This window comes from Dunckerocampus dactyliophorus, chromosome 2 (assembly GCF_027744805.1).
Source record: "Dunckerocampus dactyliophorus isolate RoL2022-P2 chromosome 2, RoL_Ddac_1.1, whole genome shotgun sequence".
NCBI classification, from domain to species: domain Eukaryota; kingdom Metazoa; phylum Chordata; class Actinopteri; order Syngnathiformes; family Syngnathidae; genus Dunckerocampus; species Dunckerocampus dactyliophorus.
This window is the reverse complement of record NC_072820.1, coordinates 4,191,324-4,210,934: the sequence shown is the minus strand read 5'-3', so window position 1 is coordinate 4,210,934 and position 19,611 is coordinate 4,191,324. Positions and strand designations below refer to the sequence as shown.

The window sequence follows — 19,611 nt, the reverse complement described above, 5'->3', positions numbered from 1 at the left end:
CGTTTTTTTTACTTGCAGTATTGGCTTTATTTTGCAAATTGTAAATACTGAAAGGGAGTATTTTTTTTTATTATTTTTGCCAATATTGTCTGATATTGTTAAATTGTTCACAAAATAAAGTTTGTTGATAATGTTATTTCTTTGTTTGCCTAAAATTTGCCATGTGTTTTATTCTGATTACATTCTGAAGGTTAATTAAAGGCAAAAATAAAAAAAATGAATGATGTCGAAAGCTTTCAAGTTAAGAGTATCAGCATCGGTATCGGTACTGTAGTATCGCCCAACCCCTCCTACAACCCGGGATCCAAGTGTACGCATGGTGGGTGTGGATAGACAAGATTCCTGTGGACTCCACCCAGTTGCCCAGCTCTGTTCCGGGAAATGTTCTGGTCCAACACAGAACCGAATACGGCCCGCGACCCACATTAAACCCGTTCTCTTTCACACGACACGAAGGAAAATTACATCAAGTTTCGAAATCCGCAGGAAGGCGTCGATCCGATCCGAGGGACCTAACACTTGGTATGTCGAATCATGGTTTCCAGTTAAAATGTTACTAGTGTGTTTAAAATGTGTCGTGTCGACGTGCTGTGTTACTTCAGTGCTGCTCTTCTAGTCATGTTTGCTTTGGAGCCTCTCTTCTGAAGGAAAGACGTTTTGGTGATTTCACTTTTCACGGTGGGAAGCACAAAGACGAGTATTATGTTGGCAACCGTCAGCCATGGAAGGGTTTACTTGGAACCGCTTCACTTTTAAGTTGTACCAACTCAACAATCAGAACAAAACGAGATTATTTGAGTGGAAAAAGTGTGAACGTTCAAATAAATTGTGACGTGTTTGACATGGAACGTGTTAACATTTTATTAGTGTTACTCATCTTCCGGGGCGCGTTCACGTGTCATTTTGGGTTGCGTTCAAACGACCTGTCGTACGTTTTCTCTTTCATTATGATTGATTTCATCAAGTGTGAATTTTTCCCGTACATTAATTTACGTCTGGCAAATCTGACCGGAACCAGGTCATGCTTATCTACATCCAACGACAGAGTGAAAATCATCCGAAAATAGGAGGTTAATCATAGAAAAGGGTGTTGACAAATCGATTAATAAATTATCCAATTAATCAACAAGTAACTCATTCCATCCCAGCCGTTTTCAAAATTCAACCCCTTCAATCCCGCCCATTATACACGATTTTGACAGATTTTTCAAGGCACACAAAATATTGTGTTCTATGGCTATGTAAACATTGGAACCTACCAAAAGAAAGATTTGACTCTCGTCTTTCATCAGAAAAAAAACTTTTCTTTCTACCCTTTTCCGTTCTTTAGTAATCAGCAGTAGAACATTGGTAAGTTTCAGGAAAATATCAGTTCCCAACAAAAATAAAGGGAGATGTTTCAAGCATAACTTTAACTTTGACACAAATTTTTTGCTTTTGGGACAGCTGAAATATCTAAACAGCTATACAAAAAGGGTAGTTATACGTCAAAATAAAACAATATTTAAAAATGTCACACCATGAACTATTTGCATTTTTCACATTTGGAACTAAACTGTGTGTGCGATAAAATTTCCCTACAATGCGTAACCTTCTGCATGCTACACTCCTCAATGCTCTCCCATTTCCTCCTTGCTGGGGAGTGTTTTTACAAGCAAAAGATCAATGCCGAGCGCTTATCAAATACACGTCTGCCACCTTGTGGCCGTTTTTATGGCTTAAAACTGTCTTCAAAATCTTTTAGCGTGCACTTGCTTCATTGCCTCTTTTTGCCAATTGTGGAAAAAAACGTAAAAGAGGTATAAATGCGTCTTTGGGATCGGGCGTGGGGTCCATGTAAACTTTTAAATACGTCTTTGGTATTGAATGAGTTAAGCAACACTCAACAGAAAGCGAAAAGAAAAGTCCTGCAATCGAGCCGACTTGGTTCGGATTTAAGCCAGATGACCGTCAGCAGAATAATACAGTATGCAGTCATCCTTCGCTACATTTGCAGTTGTTCAAAAATGAATTCATTAATAAATTACTTTTCGAGATACTACTACAACAAGGAACTTTCCCAATGCTTGCTTATCATGTCTACTATATTAGGTAATAGTATCAAGGTGACCATAGGGGTGTTATTTAATGTCTACAGGGCTCTAATGACGTTATAACCCATTTTTAGAAGGTCATAAACAGGTTTTCTATGCTCTAACTTAAAAAATATTCCATTTATTATCAAATCCTACTTTACGGAAATGCACCTATCGTGGTATCGACCGGAACCAATTGAACCACGATAAATGAGGACTGTGTGGGGCAACAATTCTGGCAAAGACCGATTCTTTTGACCTCCTCAAAACCAAACACATTCGATATTGAGCAATTTTGTGCCATTGAAGCAAACACAACAAACTACATAGACTGCTTTCTGCACCGTTTTGCACTTTTTACTGTCTACAGCAGAGGTGTCCAAAGTGTGACCGTTTTTTTATTGGCCCGTGGCACATTCTGAAAAATTACAATTAATCAATACAATGGAAAAAAAGCAGTAATTTTAGTTGAAATATTATGTGAATAAAGTCATAATATTACAAGAAAAAAGTCATACATCTACGAGAATAAAGTCATAATATTAGAAGGAAATAACATTGTTATTGAAATAATGAATACATTCAAATTAAAACTGAAAGAAAAAAGAAGCAATTTTCTAAAGTTGTCATATGATGTGAAACAAGCAAACAAAGAATAAAGTTGCAATTCTGGGAAAATTTGGTTGGGAAAATGTTATAATATTGCAAGAATAAAGTCAAGCTATAATGGGAATAAAGTCAGAACATTACAAGAAAATGTAAATGTTGACATATTTGGGAAAAAAATAACAATAGAAATGGAAAAGCAAGGGCCGGACAGTGGTTCAGTGGTTAGCATGTTGGCCAACGCAGTAACAGTCGGGAAGACCTGCGTTCGATTCTCCCTTGGGCATTTCTGTGTGGAGTTTGCATGTTCTCCCCGTGCGTGCGTGGGTTTTCTCCGGGTACTCCGGTTTCCTCCCACAATACAAAAATATGCTTGTTACGTTAATTGGTGACTCTAAATTGTCCATAGGTATGAATGTGAGTGTGAATGGTTGTTTGTCTATATGTGCCCTGCGATTGGCTGGCAACCAGTCCAGGGTGTACCCCGCCTGTCGCCTGAAGTCATCTGGGATAGGCTCCAGCATACCCCCGCGACCCTAAAGAGGAGAAGCGGTATAGAAAATGGATGGATGGATGGAAAAACAAGCAAAAAATGTAATTGAGGAGACAAAGGTAATACTAATAATAGACTTTTTAACCTATAACGCAACATTAAGATGCAGGCTGTTTTACATTTTTAGCAAAATGTAAATGGTGTGAACAAAATATAAAATGTCAAGGTGGCCTTTCCTTCAAAGACTAAAAGTAGCTGGTTGCTTTTTCGTTGAAGTCTCAGCACCTAGTATTTGGATTTTCTTGTATTAAAATTTATTTGCAGCATTGTGTTTGATAAATACCTTATTTTCCACACTATAAGTCGCATGTCATGAAGAGTATTAAAAAAAACACGTCTCACTAGACTATATGTTGCATTTATTTAGAAATAAATTTCACAAAATTCAAGACCAAAAACAGGTCTACATTTCATCTGGAAAAGCAAGTCATTCAATTACACAGTAGCACACAGAACATCAGGCTGAACAGGTGTCCGGTATGTTAATGTAACACGTTAACAGTTACTCAGTAAAATAATTGTATAAATAAACATACCAGGGTGGCTGAATAGGCAAAATTAACATAACGAGCACGTGAGTTCAACAAGCCAGTTACCGGTAAACAAGTTAACTAAGTTCCCGATCTCGTATCACAACACTGGGTCGGTTTAATTAATTGTTCTTCCCTCCAGTTTTCACTGATACACATAGAAGTATAATCCACAAAGTCCAAGCCCGCAGTACTATACACTAGCTCATGCGCAAGCATATCTGTGGGTAGACATGTTGCATGTTGTGCAGTTAATGCTGTCATTTCGCCCACCAGTTATTGATGATATCCGCCACCTTATATAAAAGAAAGATGCCAAAGAAAGCGCCGCTGTTTCACTGTGTAGCTCATTCGGAGATGGCGTCACCATTTTATTGACAACCTGGTAGACCTGCGAGCAAGAATAGTGTGGGCAGCACTACGACAAGAGTGGCTACTGCGAGATCACACTGATTTGCTAGCATTGCCTGATTAAATTCTCTATAAGACAACACAACTGAACACAAAATGCATTAAATTACATTTTTTATTATTAAGGGAGAAAAAAATCCAAACCTACAGTACATGACCCTGTGTGAAAAAGTGATTGCCCCCTCTTATAGTGCTGTGCAGGAATTTTGGCGTGCTCATCTTTGCAGAATTGTTGTAATTCAGCCACATTGGGGGGTTTTCCAGCATGAAGCGTCGTTTTAAGGTCATGTCACAGCATCTCAATAGGATTCAGACCAGGTCAGGACTTTGACTAGGCCAAGTGTTCATTTTGTTTTTCTTCAGCCATTCAGAGGTGGACTTGCTGGTGTGTTTTTGATCATTAGGTCACGAACAGATGGCCGGACATTCTCCTTCAGGATTTTTTGTAGACAGCAGAATGGTTCCATTTATCACAGCAAGTCTTCCAGGTCCTAAAGCAGCAAAACTTCCCCAGACCATCACACTACCACCATCATATTTTACTGTTGGTATAATGTTGTTTTTCCTGAAATGCAGCATTACTTTTATGCCAGATGTAATGGGACACACACCTTCAAAAAAGTTCACCTTTTGTCTTGTCAGACCACAGAGTATTTTTCCAAAGGTCTTGGGGATCATCAAGATGTTTTCAGGCAAAATTGTTGTGGGGTCTTTTGTGACCTCTTGGATGAGTCGCTCTTGGGGTCAGTTTGGTCGCTGGCCACTACTGGGAAGGTTCACCACTGTTCGATGTTTTGGCCAATTATGGATAATGGCTCTCACTGTGGTTCGCTGGAATCCCAAAGCTTTAGAAATGGCTTTATAACCTTTTCCAGACTGATAGATCTCAATTATTAACATATTAACATGTTACTTAAGAACGTTTTCAAGTTTTAAAAAACTAACACTCATTGTTAAGGTGTGGCGGCTTTTATTTTGTCGTGGCAGTGCCTTCCTGCGCCACAATTAATTACATGTAGCGGAAACGCCGTTGACTGTTACTACAGTACTCATGTTTCAAAATATCACATTCCGTAAAGGTGAAACATGTATATTTGATTGAATTCAGCAAATTGACTAAAATGTTTTTGTATGTTTCATTTGCAATGATGAATGACAACTTTATATTTATTGATTCAAAATATTCTCAGCTCTCTTCATGTACACTACTACAAGGTTTCCTAATGTCCTAGATAATTTTATGAATGTATTACTTTAATCATCGCTAATTGAATCGCATTGCAGGCATCTGAATTGTAATGGAATCATGAGGTGACTTGCAGCGACATGTCTCCCACAAACGTGAAGCACAAAGTTTCACTTCCCTCTCTGTGAGCATCTGCTCATCAGCCCAAGTTTTTATGTAAGGCAACATACCTTCTTATGCAACACAAGGTAGCTAAAAAAAACATTTAAAAAAATGAATAAGACGTACAAAACAGTGTTAAAAACATATCCTGTGGAGATCTACTCACGTTATTCACAATAGGGGCCTCAACACTTCTTGGCAATTATTTGAAACTGTCACATTTATTATCATGTCCTACAATTGTTGCTCTTGAATTTTGAATGTAAAGAATTGCTTAATTATGTATTATATTTTTAAAATAATAAATCAAATAATAGTATGCTGATATGAGGTACATTGGTTTGAAAATGTGTTTGCCCCCTTCCTGATTTATTTATTTTTTGCATGTTTGTCATGCTTAAATGTTTCAGCTCATCAAACAAATTTCAATATTAGTCAATGACAACACAACTGAACACAAAATGCAGTTTTTAAATGAAGGTTTTTTTATTAAGGGAGAAAAAACATCCAATCCAAACCTGCATGGCCTTTTGTGAAAAAGTGATTGCCCCCCTGTTAAAACATAACTGAGATTAATGGAGATCTATCAGTGTGGAAAAGGTTATAAAGCCATTTCTAAAGCTTTGGGACTCCAGCGAACCACAGTGACACACACACAGTGCCATGTAGGTTTGGATTGTTTTCTCCCTTAGTAATAAAAAGTTTCATTTAAAAACTTCATTTTTAGTTCAGTCGTGTTGTCATTGACTAATATTAAAATTTATTTGATGATCTGAAATATTTAAGTGTGACAAACATGCAGAGAAAGTAAGAAATCAGGAAGTGGGCAAACACTTTTTCACACCACTGTGTATACAGTACTTATGACACATTTTGTTATTCCCACACAATATTTCTTTCATCTTTGACTGTTATTTATGTCATCTTTAATGCCGAGTAAGAGATACACGCTATTACGCTTTACTACTGTAGTACACATTTGTATCCTTTTCTTTCTGTAGGAGAGAATTGGTAACCTGGTACAAGTTAAACACAGGAAGTGAACAAACTATCAGTACTTGCTGAGACATGGAGAAAAAAGTGTATCCCCTACATTCATTTATTTTATTTAAATTTCTTTAAAAAGGTAGCGTCAAATATATCGGTGGCAGTCCAAACTTATCTGTGGTGTGACCTTTTTTTTTTTTCTTTTTTTTTTTGCCATTGCTCACAAACACACAGTGGGGCTGTCTGTGTTGTCATTACAATTCTGTACAGAAGATTGCATCGTAACTGCATTTTAACACTCATACCCGACTTGGTCGTGCATTATAACGCTCTGTTCATCAATACCCCGTCTTCTTGCACATTAAAAAACATAAACCTTTCTTAATGAACTTGAAATATTGAATATTGGTAAGTAAAGTAATTCCAGGTAAAAATTACATTTATTAAATCAAAATAAATGTTACATGGTCCAATTTTGTGAAAGTTTCACAAGCATTTATAATAAATAGATAAGTATTCGTCCTACGTATCTTTCATTCCAGCCTGATGTTGAGATCCATCTGTTTGAATGGGTTGAATTTGAGCTTCACTTTTTTTTTTTTTTTTGCTCACTTGCATTCGTTTAAATCTGCATATGAACTTGATATTAAATTGAAGGGGTAAGTCTAACAAACATGATAAATCAGTATCTGAAGGACAAAAATACATGCATTTTCGGCGGAATCCCCACTCTCTCATCCAAACACACACACACACACACACACACACACACACAGTGACAGGTTTTCATTCCTGCACAGTGCAGGGATTCGAACACCAATATAAAGTAAATCTTGAAGATTAAACACTCTTAATACACAGCGTAATCATCAGATTTACTTATTTATTCATATCATGCACACAGAACAATAAACAACCTCACGCTCCTTCTCGTTTCTGCTCTGTGCTCTCAGCACGGTGCAGGCGCTGTGAGGCGTTCAGGCGCACTGTTAGCCTCATTGTGCTGGTTACCTGTCAGATATTGAATTGAGTTTAAAATTCCCCTTTTCACATGTAAAGCCTTTACACGGTCAGGCACCAGTGTATCTTAAAGAGCACATAGAACCCCATCCACCCAGTAGAACACTTCGCTCCCAGGATTTACAATTACTTGCCACGCCAAGAATTTTTAGAAGTAGAATGGGAAGCAGAGCATTTAGTTATCAGGCTCCTCTGTTATGGAACCATCTCCCCGACTCAATACGTGGGGCAGACAACCTCTCCCTATTTAAAAGTAAACTCTAATGCATTTCTTTGCGAAAGCATATACTGTATTAGAACTGATCCCTGATAACGCTGATATGTACTCTACTGTACTCTATTTTTATATCTCAACCCAAACGGTCAAGTCAGACGGCTGCCCCACAGAGCCTGGGTTCTGGGAGCCAGGTTTCTTCCCTACAGGGAGTTTTTCCTTGCCTCAGTCCGTCGTCAGGTGCTTGCTCATGTGGGGTTTCAGTTGGTTCTCTGTTTTCACTTGTGACCTTCATGTGTAAAGTGCCATGAATAGCTGCTGTTGTGATTTGGCGCGATGTAAATAAATTGAATTGAATTGATTTAGGCGCTAATTGGTTTTAATTTTTAATCACATACTATGACAGGGGTGCATCTTTTTTTGTTTGTTTTTTATTGGCCAGCAGCACATTCTAAAAATGTAATAAAAAAAAGGAAAAATCTGCAGTCATTTTACAAGAATAAAGTCAAACTTTTAAGAGAAAAAAAGTTGTAATTTCACGAGAATAACATCATAATATAATGAGCAAAAATAATGTAATTTTGGTAGTAATTTTGATATTAAAGAAAGATGTTTTTTAAGTTGGAATGTTATGGAAAACAAACAAAACAACAAAGTTTGGAAAATTAGGTTGTGGTAAATAAAGTTACAAGACTAAAGTCAAAATATTGTGGAAATATTAGCACACCCACAAGCAAGTGCGAGGGAGAAGCCTCACCAGCTGCCACAGCGACTGCGTAGCCCATCTACCAGAGGAGAGGGCGAAACCTGAAAAGGGGAAAGACACTCATAAAGCACAAAGCCCTGAGGGCCGCGCTCGAGCACCCAAAAAGAGCCGTCATGGGGGTGCTGGAGGAGTGAACGTTGGGCGTCATGACGTACAAAAACAAAACAAGCCGACCCAAGTTCAAACGGCACTAACAACCGTGGAAAACAGTGGTGAATCGGGCCAGTGGTCAAGGGGTTTTTAATCACAAAGGAGTGTGGCCGTGAAGCGGAACGCGTGGGTAAAAAGTCGGCCGGAACGTGAAGCGGCTGTCGGAGCACCAACTCGGCAGGCACGGCCTCAAGGTCTTCCTTGGGAGCCGACCGCAACCTGAGCACGACCCAAGGCAAACGGTCAACCCATTTGCTTTCTGTTCAAGCGACCGGTGGCAGTGCTCACACAAGCTGTTAGCCTGAGGCCGGTAGGCCGTTGTGCGGTGCACCTGCACACCCAAAGACACCGCCAATGCTGACCAGAGCTCTGACACGATCTGTGGCCCCCTGTCTGAGGTGGTATCAGACGACGGGCCATAATGTGCGAGGCCGACAGAAATGCGTGGGCCACATCCGCAGAGGCAGTCTGGAGGAACCACACTCATCCGCTGCTTGAAACACCAACGTAGCAGTTGCATTATTCTTAACTGCTCATAACAACATCACGAAACCTCGGAAACAAGTCACGCCCCCAATCCGACTTCTGACTGGGTGAGAAACATTCCCCCTCGTGTCCACCACAATAAACTCGTTACCGCTACAAAATATCAAGGTGACCCCTGCATCCTTTCATTTTTCAGTGTGTGGCCTCGGTGGAAAAAGTCTGGACACTCGTGCCCTAAGACACTTTGGGAACCTAGAAATGAAACAATAACGTCATCATAAACAATGAATAGCAATTTGCAAAACTGAATAGTAGACTATGCAGAATATGAGTACAGCAGTGGGAAAACGGCAGACCATTAGTGCAACAGTGCATTAGTGCTATTAGTGCAAGTAGTATTCCTTTCATCCATCTTTTGCTGTGCTCTGCTCATGTCAGCTTGAACTTTTATCACTACTTGTCACAGGAAAGGAACTGCTAACGTTAATTAGTCAAGTTCACACCGTGACAGTTGTGTTTTATTTGAATTCAAAATGTTGACGTGTTCCAGAATCTTCCGGTACAAAGGAAACAACGCTCAATGAACAAGATTGTAGCAGACATTTCGCCCAAAGAACCCGCCTCTCACCCGAAGTCAGCTGGGATAGGCTCCAGCATACCCCCGCGACCCTAATGAGGATAAGCTGCATAGAAAACAGATGGATGGATTTAGCCCAAAGAAACTATTTAGCTTGACATTTCTTCCAAATGTCTTTGAGACGATCTAGTGAAACCTAACCCAGTTTTACTTTGAATGTCTTTATGGTATTTTCCATTACATCGCTTATCACCTAAACTAAGTTGTGTTGTCTGACAGCAAGGCCAGAATTGATCAAATATATTCAAGCAAACCTGCCAGGCTGCTCTGTGATGAAGAAAATAGAACTTTATAAACAACACATGACTTTGTGCTGGTGATGAAATACACTGTAATGATTTTACATGGCTTTTGTTTTGTTTACATGTTTTTGTTTTTTTTTTACCCCACATAAAAATCCATCAAGCCTTCTGCAGTAATCACAGAGAAGTGTTGTGCTGTCCGGCTACTTTTAAAAAGCTTTTGCTTCGAAAGGAGGAGGCATCTTTTCCACTTTGAGTGTTGTTACTCGCTTCTGGGGATGTGACGCCATGGCAACCCAAGGTGGAGTTGTTGAATTCCTTTACTGTGTATTTCCCTAACGTCACAGTTAAAATAGCAAAGTGGTCATGTCGCTTTTTCCGGGGAAATTTAGAACACAACATCAAACAATGACGGTGTGTAAATTACACGAGGGATGTGTTTATATACGCATTTTGGTGGAAATGAGTATTTTGTGACAGTTTGGAGTTATTGTGTGGTTATGATAGGATATACCTTAAATGATAACTAATGTTAGTAGCTAAACTTTGCCAAATTGCTATTATTAGCTGACAACACACATAAATAATGCAGGCGCGCGTGTTTGTCCATTCCTATCAGTGCTGACAGTTATCTTCCACTCATGTTAAATCATAGACTCTCTCATCCTCCCAGACAACATGTCCAGATCAGACTACCCTCCAGGGTACGATGATTGCCATGGCCCACTGTACACACCCCAGGGCGGCAATTACCCTGCCCCACCTGCGTATGGCTTCCCCGCCTATGGTGGACCTCAGCCAGGGCAGCCTGCCCCTCCCTACCCGACAGGTCCAAACACTTCTCTCTACCCCGGCCAACCAGGGAGCTACCCTCCAGGCCCGTACCCAGGACAGCCGAACCCCGCTGGACCTCCAGGAGCAGGCTACCCTAGTCAGCCTCCTATGCCCCCCATCATCCCGCCTACCATCCCGTCGGATGTTATGAGCTCTGGTAAGACAGTAGCTGCTACCACAGTGAACATTTTCAGGTGTGGATTTGAATTGTTATTCTGTTCATATAGATGATGAGTTTGCTGCCAGAGGAAGCGACTGGGACAGTCTGAGCATTCGGCATGCTTTCATCAGAAAGGTAAAACTAACAACAATTACTTGCCGTATTGTCCAGACTACACGTCACACTTTTTTTTTCCTTTTATCATAGGCTGGTCCTTTGACTTATAGTCAGATACGACTTATATATCAAAATATGGGGGCTTTTGTTTTTTGGCGACCAACGAGTGGCCGCAATAATTCTTTGAGTTGAGGTTGTTGTGACATAGTTAGGTACACAAATTGAATGATTCAGAGCATACCGGACGCAATACAGTGGTGTGAAAAAGTGTTTGCCCCCTTCCTGATTTCTTACTTTTTTTTTGCATGTTTGTCACACTTAAATGTTTCAGATCATCAAAAAAATGTAAATATTAGTCAATGACAACACAACTGAACACAAAATGTAGGTTTTAAATGAAACTTTTTATTATTAAGGGAGACAAAAATCCAAACCTACAAGGCCCACTCCACCCCATTAAAACGTAACTGAGGTTAATTGAGATCTATCAGTGTGGAAAAGGTTATAAAGCCATTTCTAAAGCTTTGGGACTCCAGCGAACCACAGTGAGAGCCATTATCCAAGGTCACAAAAGACCCCACAACAACATCCAACGAACTGCAGGTTTCACCTGCCTCCGTTAAGGTCAGTGTTCATGACTCCACCATAAGAAAGACAGAGTTCCAAGACGAAAACCACTGCTGAACAAAAAGAACATTATGGCTCGTCTCAATTTTGCCAGAAAACATCTTGATGATTCCCAAGACCTTTGGGAAAATACTCTGTGGTCTGACGAGACAAAAGCTGCACTTTTTGGAAGGTGTGTGTCCCATTACATCTGGCGTATATGTAACACTGCATGTCAGAAAAATAAAATATGTAACAGTAAAATAAGGTGGTGGTAGTGTGATGGTGTGGGGCTGTTTTGCTGCTTCAAGATTCAAGATTCAAGAGAGTTTTATTGCCATGTGCATAGTACAACAGCAGTTATACCATGCAATGAGAATCTTATTCTGTTCATTCTCCCAAGAAAAGAAAGAAAACAAATGAAAGAATAAGAACATAAGAAACATAAACACATAAACATATATACCAATAAATTAAGCAACAACAACAGAAGAGACATTAATGCAAGTAAATAATACAAATAAATAAATAAATAAAGTGCTATGAGTGTGTGCGTGTGTTGCGTGCGGCGTGTGCGAGTGCTTCGTTGAGGAGCCTGATGGCCTGTGGGTAAAAGCTGTTTGCCAGCCTTGTGGTCCTGGACTTCAAACTCCTGTAGCGTCTGCCTGACGGTAGGAGTGTGAATAATGAGTGTTGTGGATGTGTGCTCAGGACCTGGAAGACTAAAAAAAAAGACCAAAAAATCCTGAAGGAGAATGTCCGGCCATCTGTTGGTGACCTCAAGCTGAAACCAACTTGGGTTCTGCAGCAGGACAATGATCCAAAACACACCAGCAAGTCCACCTCTGAATGGCTGAAGAAAAACAAAATGAAGACTTTGGAGTGGCCTAGTCAAAGTCCTGACCTGAATCCTATTGAGATGCTGTGGCATGACCTTAAAAAGGCGCTTCATGCTGGAAAACCCTCCAATGTGGCTGAATGACAACAATTCTGCAAAGATGAGTGGCCCAAAATTCCTCCCCAGCGCTGTAAGAGACTCATTGCAAGTTATCACAAACGCTTGATTGCAGTTGATGCTGCTAAGGGTGGCCCAACCAGTTATTAGGTTTAGGGGGCAATCACTTTTTCCACAGAAGGTTATGTAGGATTGGATTGGATAACAAGTTTCATTTCAAAACTGAATTTTGTGTTGAGTTGTCTTGTCATTGACTAATATTTAAATTTGTTTGATGATCTGAAAGTGTGACAAACATGCAAAAAAATAAGAAATCAGGAAGGGGGCAAACGCTTTTTCACACCTGTGTGTTTTTCCTCTTCACTTTTGACTGACACGACTTGTACTTCGAGACGACTAATAGTTGTGAAAATATGGTAAATCTTTTATTGATTTCCGTGTGGTGTAAAATGCCCCCTGTTCTGTGTGTGTGGTTCAGGTCTATTTGATTTTGGCATCCCAGCTCCTGGTCACCACTGCCATCGTGGCCGTGTTCACCTTTGTGTGAGTATCCTTCACGTTTTGTTTAGTTTTTTTGTCTGCAAACTGTTGGTGACTGTGTGCACCACGTCTGTTTCTCACAGCCAACCTGTTAGATATTTTGTGCAGAGGAACCAAGCGGTCTACTGGGCGTCATAGTGAGTTGCAAAACTTCGTTTAAAAACGGGAACAATTTCTGCATACTAATCTTTCATGCTTGATTGTTTTTAGTGCGGTGTACTTCATTACCCACCTTGTGCTGGTGTGCTGCAAGGGCCCACGGTAAGTGTGCTGGCAGAGCTCCGTCAAGTGTATGAATGCAGAGAATGTTAATACTGTACAACTAACCTGCATTCTGCTTTCTATTCCCCCACTGTCTGTAGGAGGAAGTTTCCATGGAACTTAATATTGCTGCTTGTCTTTGTAAGTTGGATAACTGCTGGAAATGGAACACATAACTACAATTTTATAGTGAAAGTTTCCATTTTCCATGAAGGGTGTGATGAGTCAGCACACACTGGCACTGAGACCTGAGTCACACACCATTTCTCAAGTGTTGTGTGCATGTACAATATGAGCTGCTACACAAACACTACACATAACCTGGTTCCACTGGTTACACTTGCATAACTACTGTAGGATGCATATCCATGTGCTGCCATTCTGCCAGATATCTGCCAGAATCCTGGTGAATACGCGCATATTTTATTCACATTCTAATGAACTATAAATGTAGAATATTAGGTTGTAATGGTTAATAAAACCAGGACACTCAGCCTGGAAGTGAGATACTCAAATGATACTCGAAGTTTACTCCAAGATGCCTTATAATTTCAATACATTTAAAGTATGCCTCCTCTGTATGGATAGAAAATTCTTAGGGATGTCCAATAATATCGGTCTACCGATATTATCAGTCTGATATTGGCATAAAAATGTAATATCAGGCAATATCAGTATGGGGATTTTTCCCTATAATGAAAGCCGATAATAAACATAATCTGTTTATAGGCCTATGGGCTCCCGTATTTGCGGTCATGTAAAAGATGACGTCATCAAACCGCCTCTCAAGCGTGTAAACAAACGTGGGTGTCTAGTAGCAAACTAGCTTGCTCCTTCCATCCATCCATTTTCTAGAAATTCCGCCTATCCTCACCAGTAAGAATGTAACAATTACACTGGTTGCGACATCGCCTCTACTCCATTCATTTTCAATGGAACCTGCGAGATTTTCGCGAGTCACCGTCCAGCAAAGCGGCACGCGAAATCCGTGCGTGTGAAAGTTTGTGCTCGTGCACGTCATCTTGCACACTTTGGCTTGCGGCGCGATCCCAGAAAGTTGAAAAATGTTAAGTTTTCGTCGCTTACACCCAGACGAGGACCAATCAGCGGGAGGTTCATTGATCGACCAATGAGTGGACAGGATGCTAATGAGTCTGCTCTTGCGGGTAAACATGGGGGGGGGGAGTCATGCTTACCGTGCCCGGAGCTATTTGACATTTCTAAAAAAGAATATAGAAATAGCAGTTGTTTGTCGCCTCCCATGTGTTGTGCCCGTTAGACTCCGAAGCGACATATAGTCCAGAAAATAAATGATGCCACTCATTTGCTGAAAGAAACCCATTTCACTTTAACTCATCCATCCATTTTCTACGCCGTTTATCTTCACTAGGGTCGTGGCTATGCTGGAGCCTATCCCAGCTGACTTCGGGCGAGAGGCAGGGAATACCCTAGAGTGGTCGCCAGCCAATCACATTGGACATATAGACAAACAGTCATTCACACTCACATTCATACCTATGGACAATTTAAAGTCTCCAATGAACCCAACATGCATGTTTTTGGAATGTGGGAGGAAACCGGAGCACCCGGAGAAAACCCACGCACGGGGAGAACATGCAAACTCCGCACAGAGATGCCCAACGGAGATTCGAACACAGATCTTCCAGATCTCCTAGATCTCTTGACTGTGTGGCCAACATGCTAACCACTCGGCCACATCCTTAGGATCCAACGGTGTAAAATGTAAATTCTTGTCATTCTCCTAGAGGAGCGCAAGGAGATAACATTTGCTGGCAGCGTTGCCAGGTAGGTCCGCGCGTTATAAGCTAATTTGGCCTTGGATTTTTTGTAAAGTCGCTTGTAAATTCTGAAGTTTTTGTTTTGAGCTCATTTTCAGAGAGCTAGTCGCTTGCTTCTCTCGCGCAGTGTTGCCAACTTACCGGTTTTCTCGCTACATCTGTCGACATTCCAACCCCCTTGACGACATATTTTCTCAGAAGCGACGAGCGACAAATCTAGCGGCTTTCTGGCATCACTGGGGAGTTTTCTGGTATTTTCTGGGGATTTAAAAGTGAAAGCACATATTGTTCTGCATTTGTGTTCTCACTGAGCGGCAGCGGATGCTGTTGACAGGTCCGCCCCGCCCAAAGGCAGTGACAAGCTGGCAGTGTACAGTCAGCTTCCGCAGCACACTGACAGCATGTTGTGGAGCTCTACGCATTGAAAGTGTAAATGAATCACACACGCACGAGCCGCAATGCCGGGGGGGGGGGCAGTGGCGGTTCTAGCTATGGGCCACATGGGCAGCAAACTCAAAAAGCCATCGGGTGCACAATTTAGAAGGAAGAGGAAAGTAGGAGAGGAGAAACGGGCCAAAGATGAATGTATGGAGCTAAAGCATCACTTTATGTACACCACATTATGGACTCAAAACAGATCAAAGTAAACGAAATGCATTTCAACAAATGCACAAGCTCGATGCTAATTTACGCAGGAATGCTTGTGATTAGCATTAGCATTAGCAAGCACCTCCATTGACATAAAATAATTGAGAACCACTGCTTTAACTCAATTTGGCCGTTTGGGCTTAATTCTATTTGTACTATGTATATTTTTCACAGACCCTGGCACTGTCTTACATGACTGGCTCCATATCCAGGTAAAAAAGAAAAAGTGCAATTTGATGTGTCCAGCCATTTCTCTTCCATAATTGTGTGCATTGTCACTTTCAGTTACTATGATACAAAGGCAGTGTTTCTTGCTTTGGCCATCACTGCTGTCGTTTGCATCGCTGTCACAGTCTTCTGCTTCCAAACCAAGGTATGCTCTGCGTGTGCGTGTGCGTGTGTTGGCCCATCGTTTTTAAACATCTGTCTTGCATATTCTGATTGACCTGCCAAGGTGGACTTCACCAAGTGCCAGGGCTTCTTTTGTGTCCTCGGGATTGTCGTCTTTGTGACGGGCATCATTACAGTCATCGTGCTGTCTTTCAAATACGTGAGTTCCATTTTACTTTTAACCAAAGCACGCCGACTCCAGACATGAACTTACCGCCAACTGTATGCCTGTTTTGCTCTGGCAGATCTACTGGCTTCACATGCTTTACGCTGCTATAGGAGCCATAGCTTTCACTCTGGTGAGTATTTAGCAGCCTTCAGCACTTTTTGATGGCCTGTGAAATCAAGAGTTAACGCGAGCTTCCTGTCACGTGTTGCAGTTCTTGGCGTACCACACACAGCTCCTGATCGGAAACAGGAAGTATTCCATCAGTCCCGAGGAATATGTGTTCGCCGCGCTCTCCATCTACGTCGACATCGTCCAGATCTTCCTTTTCCTGCTGCAGATTATTGGTTCCAGCAAATAAATCTCAAGCGGCATCGTCAACATACAGAACCATTCCATGCTGTAAAATCCTATGCTTGCGTTCAGTCATAACTAGAATGTATATGAAATAATTATCCACATCATGAGCATTACCTGAGGGCTGAATTTAAGATTGTGTTATTGCAGAAGACAATTCTATGCACTTTCTTCTATATTTGTACAATTATAAACCAACAATCATCCTGCCACTCTTGCTGGCCTGAAGTAAAGTAAAGTATTTGTATCTGCATGTAGACTGTAGTGCTTAACTTGGAAGTGCCTTCATGAGATGTTTTGCTAGGCTGTTACTTTTACATACATGCTTCTGTAAGGATTGGTTAAGAAGCGGTTTAGGGCTACATGCATTATTTTCTAATGTAGAATATGTTGCATAGCTGTATTTTGGCCACAATCAGGCACTTCTTGGCATAATACAGTCTCGATAAAGTGTGTCAAGGGTGTGAGCTCCCCCACATGTGCGCAGTCAGTGCATACAGTTGGTCCTTATTTCTTTGACCTTGACTTAAAATAACTAGTGCACACAGTTGCTGGTGTACGTGGGGGTGATGGTTTGTAAATAAGTTCAGTTTGACTTTTCATATATAATAAATATTTTTATTTGTGAGCTTTATGTGCATGTTGGAGGGTTTTTGTGACTTCAAGAAGACTCGACACCTCGCAGCGGTTGTATTTTTACATTGTACGGTGGGCCAACAAGGAAAGAGCTGTACAGTAGTCCCTCAACTGTCACGGTTAATTGGTTCCATACCCGACCGCAATCATTCCAAGTAGGCCAAGTAGGATTCCTTATCATCAAAACCAAATCTTTCTGTAATTGGAGCATAGAAAACTTGTTTACGACCTTTTATATATGTTTTTTTGCATTATTAGAGCCCTCTAGACCTGAAATAACACCCCCTAACACCTTTACACCATACTGGCACCATACCCAATATAGTATGGTAGGTGAAAATACAATCTCTGAAATCGACACTGACGACAGACCAACTGGCTGCATTGCTAAGGCAGCTACACAAGAAACCAACTATTGTTCCTAAGTTACAACTGTGTACTCTTTGATTGAAGGTCATCAACCTAACCTGACAAGCTCCTGTAAATAGTTTAATTGTGAAATAAAACTCCAGAAAATCTACTGGACTTGAGTCGATAAAGCATCCTCGACGATCATCTCTGCCTTTTCGAGTGCAGGCTGGCTTACCGTAAATCCAAAAGAACTTAACAGTGACCAGAGTTGTAAATCTCTTTGTGATTGACGATATGAATCTTACATTATCAAATTAAGAAGCTAATTCTATAAGAAGCTAATTGGATAAAAGTGTCATTCTTAACAGTATTTTCAAATGTGTAAAAGATGACATCATATCCCTAGGCACGCTGTGACAGCCATGTTCTGTTTACATTTCATGTATAATAAATATTTGTATTTGTGAGCTTTATGTGTATGTTGGAGGATTTTGTGAATTCAAGTTATATTTTCTCCATTACATTGATATTACACATGAAATATTCAATACATCTCATTCAAACATGAGGATATTTTGTCATGATCCCCGCAAGAGCTTAAAAGGCTGCTAAAATGTCCATGCTCTTACTTTTTTACTGTCTTGACAATCAGTCTTTTAGCAAGCACAGGCATTACTGGTCAAGTTTGACGTTCTCCGCAGCACGCCGGTAGCGGCTCCCTTCGTAGTTGCCCTCATTTGATTTTTGCATCTTCTGTCGACTTTTCAGCTGCTTTAAACGGTTCTTGTCCACTTGCCTTTTGGCCAGCAAGAAGAGGATGATGCCACCGGGGAGGCCTACCATCCTGCATAGAGGAATGAGAGAAATGGAGAATGTAAATTCCCTTCAGTTCTAGTTAAAATGGAACAACAGTTGAATAGCCACAGTGAGACTATGTGCAAAATGTAACAACTGTTATATTTATGTCATAACGTCACAAATGAGACTAACCATGCATAGCCAATCTTCATCATGGGATTCTTAGCCTTTGTAAGGGGGATGTACTCAGGACCTTCAGGGTCCTCCTCAGCTCTATTGCTTTCCCTTTGGTTTCCCTGTTTCTGTTCCGTCCCGGAACTGCATAGGGACGCCGTCTGCACTCTCGAACATCTGCACAACGCCGGTGAAAAGTACCTCATATTCCCCAGCCATCGAACACGAGCAAGGATTGCACCTGGTACAGGAAATAGAATGTAGATGTTTGAAATGCTCTACTGTCTGTGTGGGTAACGCTACACACCAAACAGAAACATTACATGCACTACAATGTATGAACTATCAGGCTAAATTTAGTTATAGTTAGTGTTAGTTATAGTTATAGTGCTGATAACATTAAATGAGTTACCTTTACAAGCCATCCCCACCACTGACAAGTGCGCCGCCATGTTTGTTGCCCAATTCTTCGGGCATGCGCAGTTGTAGCGCTCAATAATAGTGACTGGTCCCACCTGCTGGACAATGATGGTAATATCGCTAGTTCACTTCAGGGCGGGCCAAATTTCAGCTGCGGATGTAAATCGTAAATGTAGTTTCTTCCTCAAGACATACATGTCACCCACCCCGTTTTGACCGGAAAATCCCCGTGGTTTGCCCTTCTTTTTCTTTGTAATAGTTGCCCGTATTTTAACTTTCATGAAAAAATATTGTAACGAACTCTCGGTGTTGCTATTGTAGATTCTGATGTTCGTGGAGGCACCTTTGCTGTTAACGTCATTGGTGGATAAAAA

At 40.9% G+C, this 19,611-nt stretch overlaps 2 protein-coding genes across 3 annotated transcripts; one reads left to right on the top strand and one right to left on the bottom strand.

Annotated features, from left to right (window-relative positions):
- The first annotated feature begins 314 nt into the window (after positions 1-314).
- tmbim1a (transmembrane BAX inhibitor motif containing 1a) lies at positions 315-17,492 on the top strand. 2 transcript variants are annotated; one of them, XM_054768571.1, is made up of 12 exons: positions 315-522; positions 10,681-11,016; positions 11,087-11,154; positions 13,176-13,240; positions 13,321-13,374; positions 13,448-13,498; positions 13,600-13,639; positions 16,120-16,157; positions 16,231-16,318; positions 16,400-16,495; positions 16,581-16,634; positions 16,716-17,492. In XM_054768571.1, the coding sequence occupies exons 2-12, from the start codon at positions 10,704-10,706 to the stop codon at positions 16,860-16,862; spliced, it is 1,014 nt and encodes a 337-aa protein (XP_054624546.1). In that variant the 5' UTR covers positions 315-522; positions 10,681-10,703; the 3' UTR covers positions 16,863-17,492. The 2 variants fall into 2 exon arrangements, with proteins under 2 accessions (XP_054624546.1, XP_054624545.1); XM_054768570.1 differs by having other exon boundaries at positions 319-522; positions 10,699-11,016.
- si:ch73-71c20.5 (DUF4748 domain-containing protein) lies at positions 16,011-19,304 on the bottom strand. The gene is made up of 3 exons (XM_054768572.1): positions 19,230-19,304; positions 18,836-19,058; positions 16,011-18,689 (listed from the first exon to the last, which is right to left on the bottom strand). The coding sequence occupies exons 1-3, from the start codon at positions 19,267-19,269 to the stop codon at positions 18,518-18,520; spliced, it is 435 nt and encodes a 144-aa protein (XP_054624547.1). The 5' UTR covers positions 19,270-19,304; the 3' UTR covers positions 16,011-18,517.
- Between the last annotated feature and the right edge of the window lie 307 nt (positions 19,305-19,611).